The 25960-nt window shown below is 40.1% G+C and overlaps 1 protein-coding gene across 2 annotated transcripts; it reads left to right on the top strand.

Moving 5' to 3' along the window:
* Positions 1-4537: 4537 nt before the first annotated feature.
* LOC135479583 (cytochrome P450 3A29-like) lies at positions 4538-22792 on the top strand. 2 transcript variants are annotated; one of them, XM_064759473.1, is made up of 15 exons: positions 4538-4599; positions 9427-9535; positions 9944-10040; positions 10816-10868; positions 14509-14605; positions 14768-14884; positions 15362-15450; positions 16878-17023; positions 17312-17436; positions 17902-17974; positions 18638-18795; positions 19919-20007; positions 20630-20767; positions 21988-22147; positions 22531-22792. In XM_064759473.1, exons 2-15 carry the CDS (start codon positions 9459-9461, stop codon positions 22609-22611), a joined length of 1500 nt encoding a protein of 499 aa, XP_064615543.1. In that variant the 5' UTR covers positions 4538-4599; positions 9427-9458; the 3' UTR covers positions 22612-22792. The 2 variants fall into 2 exon arrangements, with proteins under 2 accessions (XP_064615543.1, XP_064615542.1); XM_064759472.1 differs by lacking the exon at positions 4538-4599 and adding an exon at positions 8232-8348.
* Positions 22793-25960: the final 3168 nt, after the last annotated feature.

Here is a 25960-nt window from a genome sequence, read left to right on the forward strand (position 1 = left end):
TGCATTAAACCTCAATTTAGATCACATATATATTTTTAATATGTTCATAAATGTAGTCATAGTTTAGGTTAAATGTATATGTTTCGATATAAACAAAAAATTTACATTCCAATAAATTTATTACACAAGCATCACATCCTTATTTAGAACATTATTATGCAACAACGATAAAAAACAAATGTTGGTCCCAAATACCCACCATTCAAAAATATTTTCAAATACCCCTTTCTCTTGAAAAATGAAATCCCCCAAAATATTAAATATCATATTTGCAAATAAGATTTGACGCTCCTTCATCTGATATTGGGCATCATTTTTACGTTTTGTTCTGCTTTAAATCTAATCAATAAAACAGTCGTTAAACATTTCACGCCCAAATGCACAAAGTATTCTCTAATATATTGTACTGCAGATAGTTATCCACAGAAGATTGGGACAATGATTGAAAGACTTAAATTAAAGCAATGAATAAAAATTTACATTTGAATCTGGTAAATTTGAATTATTCTTTTCCGACACGCTTATCAGCAAAGCACCGAGACATAAATTATTCGGTGCTCTGAGCAATAAATGGCATATCAAACACATGGATACATCCCAACATCATGCATTAAAATATCTACTTTGCTTATCCAGAAATACTTATTGTTTCTAGTTGTCTATGTCATAACTAACCCCAGGAGATCAATAATCGTCTTATTTAAAATTTACCTTCATCGTTATCTACAACGAATCCATTGACAGCTGACATGTGGTCACAGCCCAACCCTGCTGTTGACTGACAAGCCCCCACCCCCACCCCACCTCGCAAACAGACCCTGCAATGAGGAGTGAGTGCAGACATTTATTTAGTAGGACTTGCTATAAACACGGATTCCAACGGATCACCAGCAAAGTAGGCCATTGTACATGATTGGTGTGATGTGGGGATACTTATATCCACACGCATGATTAGAACGCACATCCGCACGTGGGAAAGTTTGACAGCAATTTGCAGATGGTCGTGGGTTTCTCCCGGGCTCTGCCCGGATTGCTTTCACCACAATGATGGCCGTCGTTTAAGTGAAATATTCTTGAGTACCGCGTAAAATACTAATCAAATAAATAAATAATATCAGAACGCCTATAAAAACTGGGTACGAGGCCACTAACTGCTAGTATTAGATTTCTCGCTGATCTACTTAACCATTCTGATCGAGGTATGCGTTAAGGTTCACATATAGGCCAAGGGATAATCGAGAAGGTAGGTCGTTCTATATATGTACATGTGAATACCAAGTCTTATGAAAGAATTAAAGCTTTACAAAGTCTTGTGAACGACGTAAAGTACAAATCCTTGTTTCAATCATTGGGAGCTCTCTTCTTTGTGCCAGGCACTGAATTAGAGTGCTCCTAGATAGGTAAGCCTATACACAGTCGTCCCCGTAACCGTTGAAGAAAGCCTCGCTGATATATGAAAAACATAACCCGTGTACTTTGTATACATGGCATAATATATTGCTACTGTATACATGTAGATTCTTTTATATGGCCTGTATCGGACTACCATGAGACGTACATAGTATTTACTTTACACAATATAGTAGATTGTTGCTGGGGTCTTAAGTATTCCCTGTATCGAGTAGACTGTATTGTGCTGAGGCTAAAAATATTATTGCGTTTCATGTCTATGGATATTAAGAGCTAGTAGATTTAAAAAGGAATACATTTATGTGCCTGAAGGATATATCTGTACAGTGTTGGATTGGTTTGTGGTTTGAGATAAGGTAAAGGACAAGCTACATTCACAAAGATACACAAAGTACTGATATATGAAGATGTTTATTGTTTGGTTTGGGAGAAGCTTGTTTAGTTGGGGAGATGGTTTTTTGGTTGGGATCGAGATGTTTGTTAGGCTTAGGAGATAGTATGAAGAGCTAGCTTGGTTTGGGAGATGCTTGTTTGGCTTGGGAGAAGCTTGTTTGGTTTGGGAGATGCTTGTTTGGTTTAGCGATGCCTGTTTGGTTTGGAGGATGCTTTTGTGGCTTGGGACGGGCTTGTTTGATTAGGGAAATGCATGGTTGGTTTAGGAGATGCTTGTTTGAATTGAGAGATGCTTCTTTGGTTTGGGAAGGAGCTTGCTTGGTTTGGGAGGTGCTTCTTTGGTTTGGGGGATGCTTGTTTGCTTTAGAAGATGTTTGTTTGCGTTGGAAGAAGCTTGTTTGATTTGGGAGAGGGCTGTTTGGCTTAGGAGAAGCTTGTTTGATTTGGGAGAAGCCTGTTTGGCTTGGGAGAAGCCTGTTTGGCTTGGAAGATGCTTGTTTGCTTTAGGAGACGCTTGTTTTGCTTGGAAGATGCTTCTTTCGATTGGGAGATGCTTACTCGGTTTGGATCGAGATATTTGTTTTGGAAGGAGCTTGTTTGGTTTGAGAGATGCCTGTTTGGCTTGGGAGGAGCTTTTTTGATTTGGGAGATGTTTATTCGGTTTGGATCGAGTAGCTTGTTTGGCTTGGGGGATTCTTGTTTGGTTTGGGGCATGTTTGTTTGCTTTAGGAGATGCTTGTTTGCTTTAGGACATGCTTGTTTGGTTTGGGGGATGCATGTTTGATTTGGGAGAAGCCTGTTTGGCTTGGGAGATGCTTGTTTGGTTTCGGAAAAGCTAGTTTGGTTTTGGAGATACTTGTTTTGGTGGGCATGTTTGTTTGCTTTGGAGAAGCTTGTTTGCTTTGAGAGATGCTAATTGGGTTTGGGTCGAGATGTTTGTTAGGTTTGGAAGAAGCTTGTTTGGTTGGGGAGAAGCCTGTTTTGTTTGGGAGATGTTTGTTTGGTTAAAGAGAAGTTTGCTTGGTTTGGTAGATGTTGGTTTGGTTTGGAAGATGCATGTTTGTTTTAAGAGATGCTTGTTTGGCTTGGGAGATACTAGTTTGTTTGGCAGATGCTTGTTTGGTTAGGGAGAAGCATATTTCGGTTTAGGAGATGTATTTTTGGCGGTCTTCGCCTTCCCTAAAATTCTTCATCCTTAAAGATGGTTTAATAAAACAGAAATAAGGAAAAATGCAGCGCTAGTGTTTTTTTCAGTGATGATAATCTATAGTGTTCTATCTCTATGAGTTAACACTTAACATCATGTGAACACAAATACTCAACTTTGGTTGTACAACTTAAGTGTTCACTGCGCCGTGAAATAGTCTACAGACTATGACTTCCTTTCACCTCCCAACATTCTGCCGCACCAGTTATATGGCCCGGTGCAGAGTGTACCTATCCCGCAGCTGTAACTATATATATTAGAGAGACCAGAAAAAGAGGCTTACTTGTATCAATATTGAAACAGGTTTACAATACCGTTGTAACTGATGTAACTGGTGTTCAGGTAAAAGCGGCACTGATATGCATAGACGGAGGAATGAAAGGGGTAATTCTGTCGGAGAAATGGAACATAGCCAGAATCACAGAGATCTTCACAGAGAGCTGTTACCATACAAAAACAAATGTCTGAATTACATGTAGCTGCAAATAAACAGCCATATGCCCTTTTGAACGCTGAAAGCGTAGGAATGATAAGTGAGGTTAGACTGGTAAAACAACAAAACTGAACTTTAGCTCTGCGTTTTATATTGTTATAGAGCGAGAGCTATATAGTGAGAGTTAAAGCTAAAACGAAATGGGTAGCCCTAGCCCGATCTAAAACTGGGTCGTATAACAACATTGCGGATTTCATTTGGAGACGGGGCTGGGGTGTGGGTGGTGGTGGTAACTAGAGTGGAACAGAAATATGAGCGGTAGGTATTAGTCAGTAATTACCTATACCTTGAAAGGCGTTTCACGCATTATCGCGCGAGGCTTGTAAAATTGGAGCATAGACTGTAAACGAGAATTATCGAGTCACGTGGTCCATCTGATCGAAAAAGCCAATAGTGCCCCTTAATGGAAAGGCGAAGTAAGACATAATTTTATTGAAAACAGGTGGTTTTGGCGAAAGACATGTCCTTACTTTTTCCCCGTATTTCTTATCCCAGGACCCACGCCTAAACAGCTTATTAAGGTACCCGCTCAATTTCATTAACATTCTCACCGTAGCGTTGCATTTGTCAGCATATAAAAAAGAGAGTCGCGGTGTCAAATGAACAGTATCCAGCAGGAATTGCCATCGACAATTTTTCACTGGGAGGGGATAAATCACACACGGGGCGCACGAGGTTCGACTCGTCGTCGACAAGTTCTATATACCTGGATCTCTGTACAACGGTCATTTGCGGTCACATCGCCCAGACACTGGCGACTTCACCTTCAGACCGGCGATTTCCATTATTCAACCCGAAAATTAACAATGTATCGGTACTTCGGATATGAAACCGTTACCACGAGACTAGCCTCAAGAGCCTGGCCTCATGATCCTCGCCGAGTAATTGGAACTATCGAGCCAGACAGATCAGCGAACCCGAAAGCTGACAATGACTGTGACTAAGTCTGTTACACTCGGTCCCCGGTTGGTGAGTCAGAGGTGTGCCTTAATCAGGGGCTTATGGCAATCTGCTTCATTCCGAGTGGAACACCTGGCCGATAAATGTACGTGGTTTAAAGTGAAAACTTTTTCACCGGACCGCGAAGCTTTCCTGAGTAAGTACGACTTAATAGTGCTGTTAGAAACTGAAGTATATGTATATCTCTCCGTTAAATGATGGTGGGTTGAAATGAAAGGTTTTCCCCCGGGACTTCGAAGCTTGAAGTTTCCTAAGTAAGTATACGGCCTAATTTTCCTGCTAGAAACTAAAGTATGTGCATGCATTAAATATGTGTGAGTTAAAGTCAAGACGGGGCCTCCGTGGCTCAGTCGGTTAGCGCGCTAGAGCAGCGTAATGACCCAGGAGCCTCTCACCAATACGGTCGCTGTGAGTTCAAGTCCAGCTCATGCTGGCTTCCTCTCCGGCCGTGCGTGGGAAGGTCTGTCAGCAACCTGCGGATGGTCGTGGGTTTCCTCCGGGCTCTGCCTGGTTTCCACCCACCATGATGCTGACCGCCGTCGTATAAGTGAAATATTCTTGAATACGGCGTAAAACACCAATCAAATAAATAAATAAATAAAGTCAAGGCTTCATTGCCCGGACTTCAAAGCTTACAGTATATGTGACCTTGATAAAATAAACCCACAGCAAACATAAACCACCAGCCGAGATTCTCTTTGAGTGCAGGTTTCGCCCATGCTCATCGGCGAAGAAACCTTACTTGTCGAAATTTATATTCCATCTGAACAGCCCAGGTATGTTGACGAGCAGGCCTAGACGTGTTGCTTTGAGGAACTTGCAGGCGACTTAAAGTCAGTATTATGTAATAATGATATTCATAATATATAATAACCAGAAATGTTAGTGTTGATTGAAGCATGGTTTGGTCGTTTTTGCCGCAAGAGTAGAGAGTTTACGGTATGTGATATCAGGGGTCGTGTTCCGCTCGAGAGAATATCGCTCGACAAAAGGAACGTTAACAATTAGGGCTACAAACTGTTTGATTTCAGCCGGTCTGGTAAATGTGTGCTTTTGTTAATTGTAGAGTGGATATGTCATGGGAAAGGCAAGAGCACATCAAAAATACGAGGACAAAATTGACAACACCCTTGCAAGTTTGACTCACTTCCAAATCACACGGCGTAACTTCACAGTCTCTGATTTTGAAACATATTTTACTGTGTTGTACACACTGCCATTTGGCAGCCGATGTAAACGGCAAACTCTGCTGCAGTTAGAGATTACCTATAGAGGTTTGCATATGACACCATCACTCCGGCAGAACAATAACCTGTCAGCCATATTGGTGTTTTTTTTAACATGGGCTGGTATAGCCGCAGTACTCAAATATGGCTGCCTGTTCATGTCATTACCCCCACTCGTGTGACGTACGTCTTTCTTCCCAATACATTATAAGGCTAGTATACAGGTATGTGTCACCTGTACATAGATATTATTAGTTTGTCTCATCTTGTTGATTGGTGTGCCTTCGGTGCTATTACCGGTAGTTTGCGTCAGAAGATGCCCCCAAATCCCCACTGACGTGCAAGTAAATGACGGAGAAAACATGCATATAGTAACAGAACATAAACAGGAATAGTAATGAAGTACAGCCCTTAACGTAATTCCGAGTAGACAACAACCAAATACAAGTTCTGTTATTAAATTCTCAAATTCTCTAAGGGAAATCGTATACAGCCATCACCCATTATAGGATTAAACTAACATGTTATTTACCAACTTGTGTAACAGTTTACATAATGGTAAAAAATGAAGATAAGAAATTAGCACTAAAAACATTCGGCCTGTACATGTGAATGAGGCTATAGAATCCTCGCTAATGGTTCTTCCAAAGGACAGTTCCATATGGACACAGACCAACTTTGCAACTTCCGGTTTACGAATGTAATTCTGTGTATTTTAGGGTGTAAAGTCTTTTTTTTTTTTGCTGTCAGCCAGCCGTTTTTGTTGCTTGGTATCAAAATGGTGGAAATTGTCTAAACTTTGGGCATGTATGAGTTTTAATGATGAAAGTTTGAAATTCTGGGCGAGAGGACACAAGGAGACAGGTGGTGATGAGGCTGCGAGTGAGGTCCCCTTGGCGTTGCTAGGCACCCCTACCAGCTGCCGGCATGGAAAGGTCCAGGTTTTGACGGTCAACCTATGTCAAGATTTTTATGGCCTCTTTCTCACAGGCTGGGCCAGGCATGCTCCAAAGCTTATTGGCCACGGAATGTTTGGGGCTGAGCTACAGCGCTAGTTTTTCCTTATGGAAAACTAAATGTGGTCTGTGGCCATATCGTTGACACTCTCGTTGAGTATTTTATGCATGGATGCAAACAGTTTGTCGTCTATAAACGGCACCAGTATATCACCCCAGTCACGTGGCTGAAGCACTGGAGTTACTTAATACAAAGCGAATTTAACCCTGATAATGAAGATGATTTTAGAATAAAAAAATGAAAAATATAACTTTTAGGCCTCACGGAAAAATAATTCAGTCTCTCTAGCCGCCATCATAGTGTCATGCCATGTAGTACTTTGTCATACCATGTAGTACTTTGTCATGCCATGTAGTACTTTGTTATGCCATGTAGTACTTTGTCATTCCACGTAGTACTTTGAACTTTAGGATTCGGCAAAAATGAGCATTTCTCCCATTTACCTGCATGTTATTTACTACCTCCTGCTCTTTGCCACGAACCCGGCCGTTCGAAACTTTGAATAAAAGGTTGCTTTGCTTAACAAGTGCAGTTATATAAGAAATACTTAAAACAACTTGTGGACAAACTTCGTGTGCTAGAGAAAATCTCTCCTCCAGGGTACCGGAAAGATGTTAATAGTATCGATAGGCAATCAAGTGGCGAATCAACAGACACAGATATTCCATATAATCAGTATAAAAACGTTAACTCACCAGCAATCGGCTGGTTTAACCAACTCAATTCAATTCGACTGCCGCGCCCGGCCTTTTGAGCTCGGGAAAGCGAATTAACGACGCCATTCAATTCCGTTCGGTCATTACGCGCATGCCGGTTCAATCCAGAGTTCAGTGATCATGGGACCAACTGGGAAAGACCAGCTCACTTGATATGCATATCCGCCATGTACATATGTGACTGTGCAATATGTAATACATGTACATCCCGTGCCATACAATATCTTATTGAGCAGTGAAAACACTCGACCATACGCAGGTTAATGGAAGACCATCCCAACGACGGCCGGAGAAGACTTTAACTCACAGCGACCGCATTGGTGAGAGCCTTCCGCATGGTCATTACGCCCCCTCCCCCCCCCCCCCCCACTTCATTACGGATAGGAGTGAATGGAGTTGAATTGATGTGAACTGAACGAGACTATGTCCTAGGTCTCGTAGTTTTAGATGTTCCTACACAAAATATATCAACAATAATGAGCACATATATGTAGAGCATTTATCATTTGGAAATCACCATAACCTATGAAGTCTTCAGATTACTACTACGTGTCAAAACTATTGAGCTGCCCTTAAATGCATTACTTAGTGTCAACGTGAAGTCCTGAAGATGCAACGCTGCACCTGGCACAATCATCAGTGATTGACTTACCCATGGTTAATTGTATATGCATAATGTGTAATTTAATCCGTTCATGCCAGGGCCAAACCCTGTGGTGATAATGTATATGGTTCATTGTGTGAACAAGGCACTTGTAAATTCCACATAACCAGGTGGGACGCCCAAAATGACATAAAACCTCCAATCAAGAACAAGCAGGAGCAAGTCGGTTGCCTAGCGCAGAGTGACTGGACACGCGTATAAGTTGTCGTGCAGTCCAGTACCAAATCCGTATCCAGATCTGGCAATACAGTTACCCGTGCAGGTATTACGGCTTATTTGGATCTCTGTCGTTATTAAGGTGGGAATTTGTTATCAACACTTGTATACGGTAAATTGATAATGTGATATCATTCATATAGATAATCTTTACTCCGTGTAATGCTATGTTATAATTGAGTGTGGAAAACCTCATATAATACATGTTATGAATCTGTCAAACTTTTTTCATATTTATATATTTATACAAACGCTCTTAATTACGGTTTGTTTTGGATTTCTTCAGTTACAAGAATATATCACTGATTTATGGTAAAAATCCATCAGCGCAAATCCATTCGAATTTTCGCTATTATTTGTAAATAGCCCAAATATTGCCTTTTACAAAATATCGGCTTCGTATATGCAAATGATGGTGGTAAAAATGGACAATAAAGTTCGTTAAGTTTATGATGCGGGTCGCCTTTTATCTTTTTTAAATATTAGAAACTATTTACTGAGTCTAGACAGACTTTTTTCGCAAGGTCATGATCTTCGAGGATAGAGAATAATTGATGTCGTCGAAAGTGGACATTTTTTGGCATAGTTTCTTTAATATAGGCACAGTGGGGCGGCCCACAGTAGTCAGTGAAACACAGTTAGAGAACACCCAATGCCAATTCCTATAGACCTGCATATGCGTGTGTCAGTCGATATGACATTTCAGGAGTCCCACAAGTTTACGCTTTATTTCGACGACAAAAAAGTAACGCGGCTAAAAGGCGTGATTTTACGGAATTTACTGAACTCAGTGTGCATCTTGCATTGGTGGGCCTGTCGGCTTAACACGTATCATAAAATCACCTCTTTTAGGTGCGTTAATTAGCAACAAGCCACACCCACCCCAACCCCACCCCCTCCCACCCTCTTAATTTTCCCAGGTGGAAACGCACATCACCGTATATCTCGCCTAAACACACGGAAACTCACGAGATTTGGCCAGTTCCATTGTATATGTATGTAGCGAGGCTTACGGGACCCATACTGTTCTTTACATTATGGTAGGTGTACACACTTACCCGGTGACGGATGTTCTAGTTAACACCTAAGTCAACTTCTCGGTAATCCACTCCGTTCGTTCACAGCTAGCACTCTGAGTCACCACTGAGTCGTCAATATGGAGGTCTGGCCTCTGGGATGTGATGTGCCCGTGTGGATCATACTGGCGACTCTGGCTGTAATTCTCCTCTACCTGTAAGTATGCCCACAGTTTTACGTTCTCATCTCTTGGAGACAGGTAATCGAATATAGGAACCTATTTGGTACGACTCACAAATCTGAGTTATTCGAATGTGAAGATCTATATGATGTATAATAGCCATTTTCGAATATTCGAAAGAAAACGCCTGTTTTATAGATGATATAACTGACTCGTATTCAAATGTAAAGGTGGAATTGCTGCATGGTATAAATGAAACTTATTCGAATGTAAAGGTCTTTTTGCTATGGGTAATATATGACAGGTATGCAGTTAGTTTTACAAGTGGTGCCCATTATAATGTTTGGTATACGCAGCAGAGTAAGTTTGAGTATGTCTCACTTAATGCATGTTACACGTACATTACTAAATGAACTTCTCACTAAAGTGCCTAAACTTTTCAGGTATGGTACGTGGCCTTACTCATTCTTCAGCGAGAGAGGGATCCCAGGACCAAAGCCTTTGCCTTTTATTGGAAACTTGGTTGACTTTTTCACAAAGGTAACTTGTCTATTTCGTTCCATTTATATAGGTGTATATTTTTTCTGAATACTTAGCCAAGTGTCCAGGTTTGTTTTCAGGTTGCTTAGAAGCTGGCAAATATGTTGATGTTGTAATCAGAATGTTGCTGATGTATTATTCGTAATGCGGGACAGTTAAATTGGCTTAAAGCAAAACGATCCAGTAATATGAGTAAATCGCCCAAGAAAGTTGGTCAAATCGTCCCAGAATGATGTCCAAATCGTCCCAGCCTGATGACCAAATCGTCCCAGCCTGATGACCAAATCGTCCGAGAATGGTGACCAAATCGTCCTAGAAAGCTACCAATATGTCTCATATTTCTGCATTTTATTTTGCAACTAATCATCTCTCTCCAGATTATACTTAAGAAATAAAAAAAGGCAGGCTGAAAAAAATGTTTTCAATCATCTTTACTCTTAGTCTTAAAGCGTGAACATATTGGTCTGTACCTTGGACGACTTGATCAACTTTCTTGGACGACAAGACAAACTTTCTTGGACGATTTGTCTTTGATGATTGGACATGTATACGTAATAATTAGTCGATCGGAAAAACTGTACGGAGAAAGTATTTATACTGACAAGATGGTTGCATGTTCAAAACCATCTCATCACCCAAAAAGTATATCATTTAATTATCATTATTTCAAAATTTGATAAGATTTTGTATCCTTTGAAAATACTTATAACTTATTTCGCCACTTTTTATGTTGTTTTTTTTTTTGGTGTTTTAAATATTTAAATTTTTTTTTCAGGAGGAATTAGTGAACGAAAGAAAATGGGTGAAGCAATATGGGAAAATATACGGGTGAGAGATAAAATTATTTAGGCCAAATGACATAACATACTTATGCAACAGCTTGCTTAAAGGGTTCATGGAAAGTGAATTTAAAGCAAAGATTATGACTACGTGGGAAATGAAGAAAAATATGCACCGGAAATGATTTGTTTTCATTTTGAGGACATTTCATATCCCTTAAAGTAATACTGAATCGACACTGATTGGCGGACGGTGAGGATCGTATTCATTGGGCTAAATCTGGGATTAAGATAGTCTACCTTTATCCGAGCTTCAATCCTGCAGCTTTTGTCACGGCGTGAATAAAATCAGTCACGGTTTCAATTATGCTTATTTTGCTAGGCGTATCTTGAACTTACCTATCTTTCATACCAGTGAATCAGCCGATTTTCAGTATCCATTTCAATTACCTCTCCGTTGTATGCATCGGAAACTACCTTAAACTGAACTTGAATACAGACTTAGCGGAACCAGCGTCACTGCTTCTATATAGACTACCCACAGAGTTGTTTCAAAAGCTGCCACAAGCTTGATTTCCAGACGACCCCATCAGATCGCTTGACACAACAACCCACCCACCCATACACCCACCTACCCTACCCCACCATATATGCAATATCCTTTCGTCCAACCGCTTTTATTTAAATCTTAAAATAACCAGGAGGTGCCTGTGGAATATATTATACATACGGGTATGCCACTTTACTGATATGTAAACCTGACCATCCGACCCGCAAAACAATAGAAAAACAGTACTTGACCGATATGAAAGTCAGTATTATCCAATGCTGTTTCCTCAAGAAGTTATGAGTTATGCTAAAAGTGAACCTGTTCAGCGTATGTTCCTCATCATGGAACATAATTTAATCAACTAAAATTTTTCAAAATGACGACTACGTTGCTCTAGCCATTTTCTTTAGGGATGTTATTATAGCATGCAAAATATTTTGTTTGGGTGAAATCAGCGTTTTAAAAATAAGGGCTATAAAAGTACAAATGTTACGTAAGCTGCGAAACAGAAATTGCTTATGAGGTATTTGCCTTATTTGTACTTTAACTTTAAGATATACCTGACATCGAAATAAATCTTTCTGTAGGGCCTACCCTTCCCAGATAACTGCTTTTTACGATCTCGTGCTCTCGAAAAAGTTCATTTCCTTCGTCCGCAGGAGTTTTTGCCCACGGGGCTTTTGTTCGGTATGTTTTTTTCTTTTTTTTTGTTGGTCAGGTAGGGCTTTTCTCCGTCACCTGCTTTGTACTTGGATCTATATTGTTGCGTTTCAATATATTGTTGACTTTGTTCAGGCATTTTATAGGCTTATTGTGTCGAAGGCTTCGCCCAACAGGCTCGAGCCATTGCTATTGTAACCAGAGGGCGTGAAATTACTGAATTTGCCACTATTACAGGATTAGGGGCCTACTAAATAGCCATCCACTTTACAGCAGGATATAAAAGTCGACACGCACCATGCAACGCGCCTATTTACTCCATTATGGATGGCAGAAAATCGATCTGGATTTTAGGTAATAGATCAGTTCCTTCTTTGATTGCTCAGGCATGGGAAAGTCGGAACCGTTTCTCCTGTACTTTACTACGATAACCATTTGCATGGATAGTTCTAACACAGCCCTGAGGTAAATTGACAATAGATAGTATTTCACTGGTTACCTGTGACCATTTGCCAGTCATCACACTGTTGTAGCTACTCTGATGTGTAAGGTTTTTTGTATCGTTCACGGACATGAATGGACACCTTTGGGTTGATACTCTGAAGCCCAATATTTAAAAGGTTTAATAACACAAAGTTGTTTGTTCAAAATTTAGTGCAATGGCCGGCAGTTTATTTTCAGTTTTACACATACCCTCACATACCGTACCTTTTTCGTACAATATATGACCCATTCCGTAAGAAGTGGGCTAGAGATGGGGCTGATCAGTTTTCACCATTCCATACTTACACACATATGTATTCCGAGTCACTCTATCACGTATGATTCAAATGTTTTGTTCTTTGTTGTTTTTGGGGGTTTTTTTTTTGCTTCAAAGTAAAATGTTATTTATAAGTCTGTGTAAATATATTTATCTAAATAATTGAAAAAAAGTACGGTTGTCATTCAGTTCATGTTTTTGCATGCATTCAGGACTTTTTTTTTAATATTGCAGCGCCTGGCTTACCATAACAGATGGCTCATAACTAAACTACAAAATGTATATAGGCAACAAACTCAGCATAACACAGAAACACAACAATGCATGCATTAGGCATTATTTACTTTGGACATATCCCATGATGTTACATACAGGAAGTACATTGAGTGATAGAGATGTAGGATTAGGTAATTTTTGGGTCTAAATTTTAGGTATTTTGATTAGTTGATTGGACCAGTTTCTGTTACGTCACAACCTAACAGGCATGTTAAAAAATAAAAAAAGCTATACGTTTCATGAATCGTGTAAGGTAAAACGATGGCAACACAATTCTTTACGTTGTAATTCCTGTTAAACACGTTTAGCTATTACCCAACACGATAAAGATCCATGCATCTTCTCATAATGCAGATAATCATTAAACACCAGAAAACGTGTGCTGGTGATGATCTAAGGTGTGCTGAACTAAAATCTTGTGTGCTGTTAAACACTGTCTGCAAGCAACCTGCGGATGGTCGTGGGTTTCCACCGGGCTCTGCCCGGTTTCCACCCACCATAATGCTGGCCGCCGTCGTATAAGTGAAATATTCTTGAGTACGGCGTAAAACACCAATCAAAAAACGTACGGCCGGAGAGGAAGTCAGCATGAGCTGGACTTTAACTCGCAGCGACCGCACTGGTGAGAGGCTCCTGGGTCATTACGCAGCAACGTTTACAGTAAACGTTGTGTGTGGATATGGATGAAAGTTTTAGCATATGCTGGCCGATGGCTATAAGAACACATCTCATTAATCTTAACTGTTATCCTAATCAGGATTCATTAAGCGTTTCTTCATTATGTTATTTTATTTTTTTTTGTTGATTGGTGTTTTACGCCGTACTCAAGAATATTTCACTTCTACGGCGGTGGGTGAAAACCGGGCATAACCCGGAGGAATCCCACGACCACCCGCAGGCTGCTGGCAGACCTTCCCACATACGGCCGAAGATGCAACCAGCGTGAGCTGGACTTACTAACTCACAGCGACAGCATTGGTGATAGGCTTCTGGATCGCTACGCTGCTCTAGCGCGCTAACCGACTGAGCCACGGGGCCCCCCTCTTCATGTTATTAACAGATAGGACAGATATATAGGCTGCTACCCCTTTGTAGTAATAAACGAAATTTGTACATTTGTACATTTGTTTTTTACTTTCTGAAGCCTTTTCATGAGTTTGTGTGTTAAATGTAGTGACGCCACAGCAGCTTGAGAAATTCTAGACCAATGACGCATGGTGTATTGTTGGGGACACCACAGCGTGTAAGTTGCTTCACTTGACGCACTGACACCAACATCTAGAATAACACCCAGCTGAGGTAAATAGACTCGATTTCTCCGGTTTGTCAACTGCTACTCTGCGGTCTCTTCTCTCATTTTGCTCTTCATTCTATTGTCTTTCATATACTAGTTAGTTTTATCACGATTTCACGGTTTACCATTGATTTCCACGTGTGTTGTAGGTATTACATAGGTCGACAGCCTGTGTTGTGTGTACACGATCAGGTTATACTGGAGAAAATTATGGTGAAGAATTTCTCCCAGTTCTGCAACAGAGAGGTGAGTACAGAAGAAATATTCTAGAGTAAAAGACCAATCAAATACACAAGTAAAAAGCCACCCCCTCCCATTAATCATTGTTTACACTGTTTTGTTGTGATTCCTTAGCATCTCCTCAAGTGTTAAGGCAATGATGAGATACAGCTTGCTATCTTCTTCCAGGGAGATACCCCGAACAACCCGCCTATGGACCAGTGTCTCATATTCCTTAGAGACAGTCACTGGAGAGGAATGAGAAATGTTGTTTTGCCATCGTTTACTTCCGGCAGGCTGAAAGAGGTTGGTATATCGCTCCTCCAAATCACACTGCAAATATGTCACACCGCACCTCCAAATGTATATCATCACAAATTTGACATAGCTCAGACCCAAACATACCGCATCGAATATCTATCTCATTACACCTCAAATGTATCACATCACATATCTCTCACGGCGTACCGCTAAAGTATAGCATCAAAAATCTATCACGTTACACCTCCGAATACATTAGGCCGATATTAAATCTTAAAAATAAATAAAGAGAATGGATATTTTTCCGTTTGTTTCTGTTTTTTACATTCTCTTCTTTTTCGCTAATGATATGTATCTTCTCATAATGCAGATAAATCGCATATTTATAGCGAAATGTGCTTTCAACAAAGCGTGGGTGATACAGACAAAATGTAGATCTTTATACAGGGAAACAGTTTCCCTAATCGAAACAAATTTGGCAGTGTCTGTTTGTCATCATGTTGCATGGTTGGTCATTTTCAGATGGTCAGCGTGATCACGGATTGCGGAAGACAAATGGATGGAATATTCCAGGAACTGGCTGAAACTGGAAAATCCGCGCAATTAAAAGAGTAAGTTTACACGATATTGTACATATGGTACTGATACAAAAACGCAATAAAGCTACATATACGTCATGGGCAACACAGAACACCATGTTAACGGTTTAAGAATGTAGATATATGAAGTATATCTACATGACTACTTTCAATTAAAGATTCGACAATTGTTTTTGAATTAATTATACTGAAAACAACTCTCATCCAGACTGAAGGAAACTTGTGCTGGAGTATAAAAGTGCATCATTTCTCTATTTTGAAAATATGTACTCAGCCAGGGGACAATACACCTACCGTGATTTTTCATTACTTTGTATAATTAATTGGACATCGGAATATAAAAGACTACAGCACTGCGAGTAAATTGAGAGCGGCGATGAGTGTGGGGTAGTTAGCAAAATGTTACATTGTAAACCTTGTGTGACTCGTTTTGTTGCTTTGGGCCACACATGGGCGACAACTCAAAGTCGCTTCTACATAAAAAAGATGTACAGCATAGAAAGTAAAGCCAGAACAGCGACGACAGTGTGGTAACCGGTGAATGGTCACACGTTACCGATGAAACGCGGCCTCTTGTCTGTCTCATAGGGTTTTACTCTCATTGTTCATGGAAATGCTAAGCATGTAACAGTAACAAATTACACACCCGTAGAGCAATGGCGTAAGCAGAATTAGGTTAAAAAAATGCGGCGATGTCAATTGCAATTTATTAGACGTCACTGATGTAGAATAACTCAAAATCGATGAGTTGTCTGTCGCATTTAGCATACAATAACATTAAAACAATGCAAAGGAACTAAGACTCGGGCCTGCTTAGTCCACAATTTGAATCCTGGTTTATGCAATATAATTAAAGGCGTACAGCATAGAGAGTAAAACCAGAGACAGTGTGATAGCTGGCACGTGGTCGCAGGCAACCGGTGAAATATGGCCTCTTGCCATAAAGCCTATGATCACTAACAAGGGCTCAGCTAGGTGTTACTTCCTCTCCTATGTTCAGTCAGTTTAGAATATGAGTCTTGAGGACAACTCGGTCGACAGACGTTGATGTTATTGTCTGTTTTAGTCAAGATCACACACAATAAGTTATCTGGCTTCAAGTCTCCTGAACATATTGTCTGTTTAAAAAAGGCCAACTAGTTTCACTCAAAGAAAACACAAAATTTTTCTGAAACCCTTAACCTACTTTGAATTACTTATCATAGTTGAACTTAAGGCGATTATGAAGTACAATAGACTCGAGATAAGCGAAGTTTACTACATAACAAATACAATTTTAATGAACAAACCAGCATAAATTCTGCAACATAGCCTAACCGGTGATATCCAGCTCTTTATCATTTTAACCCAGTTACGGTTTTGTTCGAACTGTTCATGAAGACATAGCAACTCACGGCTTTCAAACGCCAAACTTTGCACGTTTGTTTTTGTTTTTCCAGCTTGTTTGGTTGCTATGCTCTTGACGTCATATCTGCCACAGCATTTGGACTGCAGGTCGACTCTCAGAAAGACAAGAACGACCCTTTTCTCATTCACGTGAAAAGGATTTTTGAGATGCCCATTCCTATCAGTTATTTGATATACAGTAAGTACGCTTTACGATAACGGTCCAATAGTGGGTCAGGATGCTGACCTTATATCTCACGGGCTCTAACAAGCGAGCACAAACGGTAGTGTGTTAAAGAAAATCATGTTTGAGTTTTGTCGGGCTTTGTAATTTTCTCTCAAGCATTAGGCTAAACTAACATCAAGTTATGAAATTTGTCACTGATAATCTGTAAAATGAAAGTAGGCCAAGACACTCCTTATGATAACGCGGGAATTAACTGGATCGTGTTTCAGGTTTAATGTTTTGCTGTCTTTGTGTTTTCAGAGACAATGCCGTTCCTCCGTGGCCTAAATGATTACTTTGGTTTTGGACTTTGGCCACGAGACAGTATCAAGTTTTTCGAGAACACAACTAAGAGGATGGCAGCGTCAAGAAGAACAGGCTCTACTGTGAGTAAATGATAATTAATTTTACATCAAAATTTAATTTTAAATAACCACAATATGTCACAGTGTGAATTGTTCACCGTGTGTATAGTAAATATAACATGACGTTTAAAAATCGTATTGAGCATGATGTGCATAAATGTGCGGTTGACTGTCAGTGTCTACCACTAACGCGCCAAAGGTAAATACTGTTTTTACCAACCCATGGCCTGAGGATGCTGGATTCTATTGCCTATTTTACACGATGCCCTTTTTGCAGCTAATCACTCTTCCATGACGAAATTAAATTTTTTGTTTGCAACATTTCATTTGCAAGCATATTACCTGGGTACGTGGCTGTTAGATAGCCTTGTCTTTTGAAGAAACGAAACACATTTAGTATAAAAGGAAACAAATGTACGTTTACACATACTTTATTTGGCAGAGTGTTAAAACCATTTCATTATTTGTTTTGTTTCAATATAACAGAAACAAAATGACTTTCTCCAGCTTCTCATTGACGGTGAATCCAGTGATTTCGGGGACGGTGCTGGCAGACGAAGTGAGTTGTAATATCTGATAATCACAGCCAAGCTAACAGACTTCATTTATTTTCACGTTATATGTCACCTTAGGCAGGCAAACAAACCATATTAAGATGTTTACATGAAAGAAACAAACACATGGCATGGTAATTACCCCCAAAACGAACTGTGGCCTCAAAAAGTAAGGGCTATCTCAGATGCCGAAAGTTTCCGGTTTGGCATTTACCTCTTGCATGGGTTTGCAATATTTATATGTCATTCCCTCTTAAGTCGGAACAAACTGGGTGGATTGTATTCGCTCGTACATCCGTATTTTGTGATTGTTTTAAAATCCACCTGGTGTATTTCGCAGATGATCTTGTCCAAGACCATCGAGTTGATCAATCAAACAGCGCGGAATTGTGTTGATATGTGAGATTTTGTTTGTGTGATTTTCGCATGATTTTCTAGATCGCATGACATAACCTACCGACAACTATCAACAAAAAAATCCGCCTAATGTGTCTGCAGCCATGTTGCCAAGTTCATCAGCGTATTTCGTCCGCAATTAAGTTCGTCCCTACATTCTATCAAAAAAATCCTGACCAAATAAATTAATACAATAGTTTTAATGATTTTGTTTGATCCCTAGTTTTTGTTACAGTTATATGAATTACAGTTTGAATTTATCCCATTTTCAGATCTTTCTACTGAAGAACTTGTTGCGCAGGCGTTTCTGTTCTTCATTGCTGGATACGAAACAACGGCTTCAATGATGACATTCACATGTTTCAACCTCAGCTGGCACCCGGAGGTCCAAGAGAAAGTGTATCAAGAAATGGTCGACGTTCTTGGAGATGTAAGTTGATCAAGTCCATGCAACCTTTTAGATTTTTGGATGGGAAGGTAGGGGGAGTGGTCCATATGTCTAATAAGCCTTTCGATGTTGCGGGTGTGTGTGTGTAGGAGGAGGGGGACGAACAGTTCTAAGCTGCACCCTGGGGATACGACTTCCTTGCCGCAACCAAAAAAGGTAATAAAGGCATACTCATGAGCCCTTTATTAAAAACTATCACAAAGTTGCGTCTACTTTATTTGCCATGGTGGCGTAGTTTATGATGTAACAGCGTGTTTGCATGGACATTAAACCGGGCGCAAGATATGAACGCTTCGCATCACAAGGTCAAAGTATCGAAAGAAAAGTCCCCCGCACTTTCACGATTTCCTTCCACCATAACTGCAGCTGCCGTAGTATAAGTGAAGTCACGGTCACGGCGTAAAATACCAATCAAATAAATATATTAATCAAAAGACAAGGACGTTTCGGTGTTTTTTGGATCAGCTAAGTTTATGCAGCACTAGGCTTGTACACGTTATCTACGTCATGCATATGTCGTGACGTTTTGATACGAAAATGTGATGTTGAGACAACCTCACATATATTCTCACACATGCTACCAGGCCCTTGAACAATGATGTCGTACAAGGCTACCAGGCCCTTGAACAATGATGCCGTATGCGACTACCAGGCCCTTGAACAATGATTTCGTACGCGGCTACCAGGCCCTTTAACAATGATGCCGTATGCGGCACCCAGACCCTTGAACAATGATGCCTTATGCGGCTACCAGGCCCTTGAACAATGATGCCTTATGCGGCTACCAGGCCCTTAAACAATGATGTCGTATGTTTGATTTACATGTACATGTATTTACTTATTTATTTTTATTAGATTTCAAAGATGAAAGCTGAAATGATGTCTAATAAATTGCCATCAACACCACCCATTTTTTTTAACCTAATTGGGCGTGTAATGTGTTACTATTCAAGAAAGGACAGGTCTTCCAGCAACCTGTGGATGGTCGTGTGTTTCCCCGTGTTCTGCCCGGTTTCCTCCCACCATAATGCTGGCCGCCGTCGTATACGTGAAATATCCACACCAATCAAATAAATAAATAAATAAAGGCATGATGCAATTGCAGGAAGAACCGACTTACGAGGCGATGAATAAGCTGACATATCTCGAACAGTGTATGAATGAAACCCTCAGGATGTTCCCACCCATCCAGTCGTAAGTGTCGAAACAATTTCCATCCCTTGATCATCTATCTTGATCAAGTGGTTGAGATCCTTATCTTTCAGTAACTCTAGTACAAACGAAGCATGTGTTCAAACCCTGCCTGGAATTTTTGTGAGAATAGGCGGTCTACGACTTTGTATGGCCGTTTGTGTTGTCTGTGTTTCGTTGGAACCCACTTGTTTCCACCAATATGGTGAGTTAATGAAGTTCCTTAAGTTTGTCACACGGGTCGCATTATTTACGAATCATTATTTACGAATCATTATTTACTAATCATTATTCCGCACTATAAATAGTAAAGGTACAAGTTTGATATATTCACTGAAAAGCAATAATTTGAGCCATAAGCAATAAACGAGTAAGCCTATATACAAAAGCAGAGCGAGGCTTAATAAAAGAAAATCAATAAAAACTGACCAGTGTGCAGACTCAAGCGTTCACAAATATGCGTATCGCAAACAGGAAACAGATTTTAACAGTAATTAAGAACACCATCCTGAACAAGATTAACAATGACGACGTCCTTGCCATTTAGAGTTGCTCAACACAGTTAATAACGATTGCAGAATGATTGTGTGATATTTATGATAAGCAACTTTGCCTTCTTTCATAGCATGACCAGGGAAGCCGGTGAAGATGTTGAAATTGGGGGGTACAAGATTCCCCGTGGCACGGCCATCAATCTGCCATTCAGATACATTCAGCTTGACCCAGAGATCTATCCCGAGCCAGAAGTCTTCAATCCTGATCGGTAAGATGCCACAACATTTTCTTTCGTCATCGAGTTCGAACTCTTTAACAAAAAGCTCCAATGTTGTTACAAATGTAATCAAAAACAGTTGCTAAAACTTGTGACAGGTTACATGGTACAGCATACTCCTTACACCGCATGCGTCGCGCTCTGCATTCGCTTTACATCACTGCCATCACTATGTTGGTTTGACCTTTGGAACCCTCGCGGTGCTCGTGGGCTTGTTTATGCTTAGCCTCACCACTGGTGTCCTTGAACGGAACAATTTAATCTGCATTCGTTTAAAAAATTATTTCAGCTTTTGGTTAGAATCATGTTGTGCATACATCTGATGGAGACGATAAACGTGTATTAAGTATTGTTAGAATCAAAGACTGAGACAAAGTTTTGTGTTTCATGACATCACTTCCTGCCTCATCACCCTGGCCCAGTAACCTCGGCATTGTTGAAGATTTCTGTACAAAATTTGTTAGTGGTGGCAGTGATGTAAAGCGAAAGGTAAAGAGCGACGCACGCGCTGTAAGAGGTATTCTTTACCACCTGTCACAAATTTTAGCAACTATTTTTGATTACATTTGGAGCATTTGAAAAACAATCGGTAAAAGTTAAGGGAGAAAGAGAAAAGAAAAGGGCAGTCATTTCCTCCTCGGGAAGGCCGTGAGATAGGTAATCGGTTAATTAATCGTCATTTTTGAAAAGTCACATGATACAGCAGTTCTTCGTAACTTTAGCATCAAAATAGTTCGATCTCAAAACTCTCTATCCCTGTATGCCAATGAGGTGTTCCAATACATTTCAAGCTATGCCTGCTGTGGATTTAAGTCAGCAGACTTATCGGATAATTGGCGATTAGTTTAATGAACCCGATTATCGGTAATTTGATAATTGTTTCCCCATAACACAGAAGGATCATTAACTGCTCCAGAAAATTTATAAATAAAAGGACAAATGGAGAAATGAGTAAAAAAAAAGTGATTGAGAGAATGAGAGAACGTCAGGAAACCTTATCATGTAATCCAGTAATTTAATAACAGAATCAATTAAATAAAATAATTGCCCTGACTTATTTAATCCTGTGCAGTGACATAATTTTTCAAAGTAAGTAATATCTGTTTATGAAAGCATAGAAAAAATATTAATGTGCTGATTCATTTTGGGAAGTTTCTCAATGAAGAATCATTCGACGAATCAAACTGCTAATCAGTCATTTTCGGTTTCAGATTTGCCCCAGAAAAACGTGCGACAAAAAAGCCTACGTTCATGGCGTTCGGACAAGGCCCTCGAATCTGTCTTGGAAACAGACTCGCTTTTCTGGAGGCCAAGATTGCCCTGTCTTTTGTGCTGAGAAAATACGTCCTCACTCCCGAAGGCGATTCAGCGGTAAGAGACCTTCGGGTCACTTTGGTACTTTTCCCAATGAGAAGTTAGTCCTTGAATTTATATCGTTGTGGAAGGCAATTTAAGTTTCGTCACGTTCGTTGAAGATCACTTAACTTTTCACCACTGAGATACATCACACGTAGAAATGTTTCTCAGTAACCTGCCAAACGTCTGTCGTTTAACCCGGGCCCTCCGATTTCCTCCACTCATTAAACTAACGACCATCTTATACATCCGAACGAAAAATTCTTTAGTTTGACGGTAAACAAACAGTTGACAGGTGTCATTCAGAAATTGTCTGTATTACCTGCATTATTGCTGACGTACTCTCGTGAAAGTGCATTGCCCTTAATTTAAACGAGGCCGACTTGTTTCCTTTGCAGGCTGATCTCAAGCTTTACCCCGGTCCAATTCTCACGCCTAGAAACCCCTCTGAGAGTGGGATTGAAACCCCGTTCCTGTAAAGTCATTCGGAAGGGCAACTTCAACGAGACATCGTGAGAGACACAATAACTTGGAGAACATACTTGTATATCAAGGGGGCTATAACGGAGATCTTTGACAAAAAAGGGATCAGCGCAAATCCAATCGAATTTTTTCCTATTTTTTAAGAATAGCCCAGATAACTTTACCTTTCACAAAATATCAGCTACGTCTGTATACTTGTCATGTATGTAATCGGTTAAAATCGGTGATAAACTTTCTAAAATTTATAAAGCTAATGTCACGATAACTTTTTGCAAACTGTGGAATACTTTTAACCGTTTATTAAATAGTCAAGCTACGAATCTAATATTCCTAGGGAATAATTTGAAATATTCTTGATAAGTACATGAAATTGGATTTGATTAGCGAATATAGACTTTCAAAACTTTCCAGCATAGCCCTCTTAACGTGACCCATGCTACGTTTCGATCACTCCTTTGGTGTAATATGGAAATATAAAGGTGCCGTTCACCATGTTGGAATATGCCTGCTTTTCATTAGAATTTTCCGGTATTGCTCAAATACACATAGAAAAGGTGGAGGTATTTTCGGTTGTTAGTTTTTTTCTTATCAAAAACAGAAGAACTTTGAAATGTACAAAATCTGTACAGTAACGTAACGAGATTCGCTAGCGAAATACACTGTACAATTAGGAAGAAATAACACCGAATCCATAATAGTAACACTATTTCTGTCTGTCTATGTTTATTTTGTTATTTTGGAAAATAAAACCCTATGCATATTTAAATTTGTGTTCATGATTATTCGTCCATGGACATCAACATGAATAATTATCAAGGTGCTTCCGGGTCCAGCTGCTTAAATCGAATCTTCCAAAATCAGTGGGATGTAGTGTTATGTCGCTCATGGGTCACTAAGGTCCACCTAAATAATCCACCTCTGCGGTGTTTAATCTTTTGTTCAATCCTGCCTTTGTGATGGCTGTTGGTAAGGGAATACCTCTGTGTCATTTGTGTCATGCGCATGCTATCTCATATTTCCGGGCCGCTGCCGTAGTCTAATGGTGAGAGCGTGCGCTTCAAAATCGGGAGACCTGACATCAAACCCGGGTCAATCGTACCAAAGACTTTAAAAATGGTTCTTGTTGCTGCCTGGCCTAACGATCAACACAGAGAGGTTAGTACAAGGAAACAAGACATCCATACTTGGTGGGGTCTCATGTCTTGTGTCTTCGGCGTGATACTTCTGTGGCTGCTGCTCTTTAGTGGCATGAACTCGCCTTGCCACAAATAGACACAGTATATGTACGCATACAGAACTAACGATTCGTCGTCGTCATATGACTGAAAAATACGACACCAAACCTCCAGCATAATGTCTTCTTCATTTTCCTTTTTGATAAAGTTTGCAAACGAAAGCGAAAACTCTCACAACTGAAAGTTGAACCGACACAAGAACAACAGCGTATGCGTAGTGGTGGTTTCAAGAAGCTGATGTATTCCTATTTTTTCTAATTAATGAATAAACTTTTAAATATGTGACTGATAACACTTTAAAGCCGAATTTGTTTTCTCCAACTTCGGCCATGGCTGAGAGCTTTGGGCTATCCGTGGACAAATATTTTCTTTGCGAAACGGGCTAGACATACTGCTAGTCGGCTAACTCTGCTGAAACTGTAGTTCCATAGCTCACGATCATAGTTCTCCAAATCCTTTTTAAGCCATGATTCGTACACGGAAAAGTCTGCAAGCAACCTACATAAGTTTAATAGTTTAATTTACACAGTAGAACTTTTTACACAGTCAGCTACAACTTGGTACAGGTTGGCTGGTAACCAGTGATTTTTGGACGTTGCATGCTATCATGTACCAACTGGTTACCGAGCAATTACAAATCGAATGACACATATCGCACGCTGTTCCTGGGAACTGTGATGTAACCAAGTTGTCAATATGATGCTCACTGTTCTTGTTTTGATCTCGTTGATAAAGTACCGTTGTCACCAAACATAGCCATCTAGTTACCAGTCTGCTACAATCTGAGGGCGTAAAATGTTAATAAATACATAATGAAAACTTGTCGCTAGCGCAGCGTAATGACCCAGGGGTCTCTCACCAATGCGGTCACTGTGAGTTCAAGTCCACCTCATGCTGGCTTCCTCTCCGGCCGTACGTGGGAAGATCTGCCAGCAACCTGCGGATGGTCGTGGGTTTCCCCCGGGCTCTGCCCGGTTTCCACCCACCATAAAGCTGTCCGCCGTTGTATAAATAAAATACTCTTGAGAACGGCGTAAAACACCAATCAAATATATAAATAAATAAATAATGAAAACTTGTTTCTGCTAAACAACGGCCATACCGTGCAATACCACTCAGTTCAGAGTCACGTATTTTTCAACCTTTTACAAACTGGAATGATGGATTGTTCGGATTTTGCTTGTTAATGTATAAATGACAGTTTTAGGCTACAACCCGAAATTGATCTGAGAAACGCAACACCACCCCCACCTACCCCCACCCACCCCCACTTCCCTGGTTAGTACAGGATTCAGCGTTTGTAATGTACCCAGGCAAGCACGGTGATTTACTGCTTATCAATGCCGCCCTTTTCATCCAGAAACCCAACTTGTGTGATACGAATGGACAATTATCAGCACGGTGCCTAGTAACACATTGCTAACGTTAACATAAAAGACAATGGCGCTACATTATTTGCTCATCTTTAAACATGGGTGACAGCTGTCATGGTAGAATTTTCGATACTGTGGTGCCTACATTGTTCCATTCTTCCAATACAAAATATCATATCGCTTTGTCTCTTTAGAATTGACTCTAGCGTTTATGGTGGGTGATTCAAGCACAGTTCAAATATATATCCATGTCGCCCATTTTTAATGAAGCGCCAGAACGAAGGAGCTATTAACCTCAAACTTAGGTCACAAGATCAAACAACCTGGATTTCTGTAGACCTAGCTAAGACTAACCTTTAACTGGCCCAGCCTACCCGCAGTGTTCAATTCAGTCAGGGGTGATAAAAACGTTCGTAGCGCCGTTTAATTAGTCTTACATGAAGTTATAATGCCATTCTGACGTCAATATTGAATTTATGGGAACGTCATCAGTTAATGGTACGAGTCAAAGGTTGATGGGTACAGCAACAGGGCTCAGTTGTTCAAAGTCGTTTTACGACTTAACACCAGGTTTAACTTTAAGACAAGTCCTCAATTTTTTACTTAGGCTAAACGATGTGCAACAGTATATTAAATATGAGCTGAAACTGCTGCTGCTATGCTTTGACTTTGGACAACTTCATTGCCTTCAGAGTGTGGCTAAAACTTTAAATATAAAATATGATTTAATACCTGTA

The sequence above is a fragment of the Liolophura sinensis genome, chromosome 12, assembly GCF_032854445.1.
Source record: "Liolophura sinensis isolate JHLJ2023 chromosome 12, CUHK_Ljap_v2, whole genome shotgun sequence".
Taxonomy (NCBI): Eukaryota; Metazoa; Mollusca; class Polyplacophora; order Chitonida; family Chitonidae; genus Liolophura; species Liolophura sinensis.